Below are 5371 nucleotides of genomic sequence, written 5' to 3'. Positions count from 1 at the left end.
TAACTCTGCCTCACCCAGGTGATTCCCTGAGGCCCCGCCCCTCCCAGTGCGCAGGCCTGTCAAAGCCTCGTACAAATGGCCTTAGTTCATGCTATGGACTTTCTTAAAACCTCTTAAAGGTTCACAAACCTCAAACAAGCAGCATCAGGCCTTGGCATGCCCCGCACCTCTTACTGAGCAGCCCCAAGCCCGGCCCTAGTGGCAGCCGGCCTCTGTTTGTAGCTTAGCCTCTCTCAGGTGCCTCTAAGCCCAGCATGAGTGTCAATTGTCTGCGGATCATTTTGCAGCTCATACCAGGAGGCCCCAGGCAGGGTGCATGCTACAGCTGACCTTGGCCTGCACCAGAGCACCACCCAACCACCTCTACAAACGACACACCCACAGGGCAGACTCTGCAGGCACCAGAGCCCTGCTAAAGTGAATCCAGCTCTGTAGGGTCAGCCCCTGAACAACAGGTCCTCCACTAGGAGGAGTCACGGCCAGTCCTCATAGCCAATCAGCCTGAGGGTCAATTCCCCCATTGGAAACAGGTGCAAACAGCAACCAAGACTCAACTACAACAGGAGGGCACACACAACCCACTCCAGGGACACATCCGGCACACCTGACTCAGGTGACCAGGGGACTGCTCCATGGGGCCCCACAGGACACCTACTATATAAGCTCACTTTACCAGGACCAGGAGACGTAGCAGCCCTACCCAATACGTAGAAACAAACACAGGAAGGCAGCCAAAATGGGCAGGCAAAGAAACGTCCTAAATGAAAGAACAGAATAAAGCTCTAGAAAAAGAACTAAACAAAATGGAGACAAACAAACTACCAGACGCAGAGTTCAAAACACTGGTTATAAAGATGCTCAGTGATCTCAGTGAGAACTTCAACAAAGAGACAGGAAACATAAACATGGAGGCTTGAAAAGCACGAAGGTTTGAGAGATGCCAGGGCCGGGGCAGGAGCGTCAGGCCAGGCTGCCCTCCCACGCGAGGCCCACCCGCCAGCACTGGGAAGGACGCACGGCTGCTTCATCCACACTGGGAAGGAAGCATGGCTGCTTCATCTCCCTGTGGCAACGACAGAGAAATAGAGGAGAATGTTCCAAATAAAAGAACAAGACGCAAACCTCAGAGAAAACCTTAACGAATGGCACTCCTATCAATCATGAGCGAGCGAGCAAGGCACTGAGGACCTAGTAAAAGAAATAATGACTGAAAACTTCCCTAACCTGCTGAAGGAAACAGACATACAACCCTAGGAAGCGCAGAATCCCTAACAAGATGAGCCGAAAAAGGCCTGCGCCAAGACACATCATAATTAAAATCCCAAAAGTTAAAGACAGAAAGAGAACCTTAAAAGTAGCAAGAGAAAAGCAGTTCGTTCCCTACAAGGGAGCGCGCCTAAGACTCCCAGCTGAGAGTCTTATTCATTCTTATTCGTTCTGGTGAGAGGCAGATTCCAGTGGTCAGAAGGCAATGTTTGAGAGTGCCACCTGTTCTCGAAACTGAAAAGTCACCAACTCTGTTCAACTTGGAGGCTGTAGCCATGTTTTCCTGAGTCTTTGCTTGCCGCCCCAACGGACCACAGGGACCCCCAGCAGCTCTCCAGAAGGCATCGTACTGTGTGTCTTACGCACCTGCAGCTTCAAGAAATAACGTCGAGAGGAAAAGGACAGCCTTGCAAACACGAGCTCCTCACGAGTGGCGACGGCGCTCTGGCTCCCTCGTAATTCCCCCAACGTGGCCAGATGTCAAATACCTCCAACATTAGACAAAAGAGGGCTGGGGGCCGAACTCCGTGGAGAACTGCGTTGTGTGGGTGAGCTTTCCATTCCCTGGTTTTTAATTTCCATTTCCTGATTTACTGATGCGTGAAGGTGAGAATCGTCCAATTGATGACGAAATAGAACAAGAACGCGGGGCAGGAGGCGAGGGCTTTGCGGGCTGGAGGCTGGCTGTCGGCGAGGACAGCTGCGGAAGCTACTAGAGACCAGGCGAACATCACGATCACCACCAAAAGCCGGGCTATGCGGTTTATTGGTCCTAGCTCAGCCAAAAGCACCAGCCGGCCACCAGCACTGCCGGCCCCTGTGAAGGGAAGTATGCAGTGACTCAGCGTGCAGAGGCTCTGAAAAAAGGACGTTTCCTCCGGGAAGTTTCGAGTTGAGGGTGATGGTAACTGCCCCAAACCAAATGATGACCAACATTTCTGCCAACCGGGGCCCTCTGCCTTTTTCGCTGTCAGCAGAGCCTCTCTGAAGCATTGAATGTCACACAAAGGATCAAAGGGCCCCATAAATCCCAATCTCTCAAAAAGTATTACTTTTTCTTGGGTACAAAACGTGTGTGAACTTTTGGCCAACAGCTTTTAGATCACACGTGATGGTGTTCCGTAGAGCTGTCAAACTCCTGACTGCGAGACCTCGAGGAATGCTGATTTCTCCTTCCACGGGGATGTCTTGTGAGATGGCCTGCAAACGGGGCCCGGGCGATGCTGCCCCCGGGTCTCCTGGAGACTCCACCGCCTCCCCCATCTTGGCCCTCCTTCTCTTGGGCCCTCTCAACAGAAACTTTGCAGGCCAGAAGGGGTTGGCATGAAATAGTCGAGTGATGGAAAGCAACAACCTACAACCGAGATTACTCTGCCCAGCAAGGCCAGCATTTAGAATGGAAGGAAAGATAAAGAGCTTCCTAGACAAGAAAAAGCTAAGAAAGTTCATCGCCACCAAACCAGTATCATAAAAAAATGTTGAAGAGACTTCTTTAAGAAGAGAAAGAAAAATTGAAAACATGAATAATAAAATGGCAATAACTACATATCTAGCGACAATTACTTTCAATGTAAATGGATTAGGTACTTCTATCAAAAGACTTCGGGTGGCTGAATGGATAAGAAAACAAGACCCGTACACGTTCTGCCTACAAGAGACTCACTGCAGATCGAAATACATATGCAGACTGAAAGTAGAGTGGAAAAAGATATTTCATGAGAATGTAAATTTAAAAAAAAGAGCTGGCATAGCAAAACCTACTTATACCAGACAAAATAGACTTTAAAACAAAGGCTATCACAAGAGACAAAGAAGGAGCCAGAAATCCCACTTTTGGGTACTTATTTGAAGAAACCCAAAACACTACTTCAAAGGGACATGTGCCTTCATATGTTCATAGCAGCATTATTTATAGTAGCCGAGTTATGGGTGCCCATCAATAGATGACTGTATACAATGGAACGTGACTCAGCCATAAAAGAGAATGAAATCTCGCCACATACAACAACATGGATGGACCTAGAGGGTAGGCATTGTGCTGAGTGGAGTCTGACAGAGACAGACAGATGCCATATTGTTTCACTTACATGTGGAATCTAAAAATCAAAATAAACCAAACAGTAACAAACTCACAGATACAGGGAACCCTCTGATGGTTGCCAGACAGGGAGGGGGATTGGGGGCGGGGTGAAAGGGGCAAGGGATTCAGAAGTACAAACTGGCAGTTACAAATGGTTGTAGGGATACAAAGTACAACATGGGGAATATAGTCAGTAGTACTGTAATAACTATGTCATGGCGTCAGGTGGGTACGAGACTTACCAGGGTGCTCACTTGGTAAGGTACATCAAAGTCTAACCATTACGCTGTACACCTGAAACTACTATAATATTGTATGTCAACTTTAATTGAAAAATAAAAAATTAAAAAAATAAAACAAACAAACAAACAAAACTTTACCACAAAGAAAAATCCAGGTCCAGACAGGTTCACTGGTGTATCCAATCAAATATCTAAAGCAAAAAAAACCCCCCAAAAAACCAAACGATACTAAACTCTTTCAGAAAATTGAGGAAATTGACCAATAACAAACACTAGTAATAATTAGAAAATAAAACTAAAACTCTGCTTACATTAGCATGCAATATAAAACGATTAGAAATAAACTTAATAAAAGATGTGCAGAAAACTAAAGGCGATCTGAAGAAATGGAAAGTTATATAAAGTTCACGGATCGGGAGACAGTGCTAAGATGGGAACTGTCTTCAAACTGATCTACAGATTCAACGCAATTCTAACCACCATTCTAACAGGCTTTCTCGAAGAAATTAAAAAGTCAGTTAAAAAATTTATATAGAAAGGCAAAAAACTTAGATTAGTTAAAACCATTTTGGGGAAAAAGCCCAACAAAGTTGATGAGCTCATACCGACTGATCTCAAGACTTAGTATAAAACAACAGTAATCAAGAAAGGGTGGTTCTGGGCATAAAAATAGATGTATACAGATCAATGGAATAGAATGATCCAGAAACAGACCTACGTTTATATGGTCCATTGATTGTTGGCAAAGGTGGCAAGGTGATTCAGAAATAAAGTTTTTTTAAGAAATGATGGCGACTCGGCTGCTGGGGAGCAGAGCGCGCGCTGTGGCTCCATGGGCAGAGGGCCCTGGGCGCTGTGCCTGGCCCGCCCCGTGTTTGCCCGCACGCCTTCTCCCTTTGCTCTCTCCCTCACCGTAATAAATCAGAGCCGTGAGTACACCGATATGCTGTCCTCTAAGCATGTCATCAAACCCGGGTGGTGGGGTCTGGGGACCCTACACACTAACCAGCGGTCCCCAACCTTTTTGGTACCAAGGACCGGTGCTCCTATGAGAATCTAACACCTGCCGATCTGAGGTGGGGCTGAGGCGGTGATGCCAGTGCTGGGGAGCGGCTGTGAACGTGGAGGAAGCTTCGCTGTCCCGCCCGCCACTCACCTTCTGCTGTGCAGCCTGGTTCCTAACAGGCCATGGACGTCTGGGTCTACGGCCCGGGGGTTGGGGACCCCTACACTAAGCAATTCTGGAGGGTGTTCACCGGCAGCTTTAGGAATGGGCAAAGGAAAGGTAGAACAAAGCAAAGAAAAAAACGCATTAGGGTGAAACTTTTAGAGGTTTACCTTACGAAATGCTTGGAACTTTTATCTGTGAGACTATTGTGCATAGGCCAGCGATACCCTGCAAATTACGGGCACTGAGCCTCAGGCCGGGCTCACGTGAGGCGGCACTGGAACTACTCCTGGCCGTTTTCAGACCTGGGGTTCTGTTCCGCTTTAGAAGCGTGCATCGCGGTTTGCACACTGTCATGTTTTCTGCATCACCGGTGTTCGCAGATACTTGTGTTCATCACAGACCTTCACACAAGACGGCCTGACACAGTGGATGAGCAAAGCACTCGTTAGTAAGGAAGCAGGATTGTCGCCCAAACATGTCCTGAAGCCGCTTCACTGACTTTTGTAAACAGGATATGGAAGAGAGGTCATAATATTTTAAACGTTGCCTAATATTGCCCAAACACTTAAGCAAAACTTTAGTTGTATTTCATCAGAAATCTGTTCAAATCTA

The 5371-nt window shown here is 47.3% G+C and overlaps 1 protein-coding gene across 1 annotated transcript; it reads right to left on the bottom strand.

The window, feature by feature from the left end:
• Nucleotides 1-1856: 1856 nt before the first annotated feature.
• YIPF6 (Yip1 domain family member 6) lies at nt 1857-2529 on the bottom strand. The gene is given in 4 exon segments (XM_025040828.1): nt 1857-2136; nt 2138-2260; nt 2262-2310; nt 2313-2529. Coding segments are annotated over 4 exon segments (669 nt in total).
• Nucleotides 2530-5371: the final 2842 nt, after the last annotated feature.

Source organism: Pteropus alecto, unplaced genomic scaffold (genome assembly GCF_000325575.1).
Source record: "Pteropus alecto unplaced genomic scaffold, ASM32557v1 scaffold49, whole genome shotgun sequence".
In the NCBI taxonomy this organism is placed as follows: Eukaryota; Metazoa; Chordata; class Mammalia; order Chiroptera; family Pteropodidae; genus Pteropus; species Pteropus alecto.
This window is presented reverse-complemented; position numbering and strand designations above follow the sequence as displayed.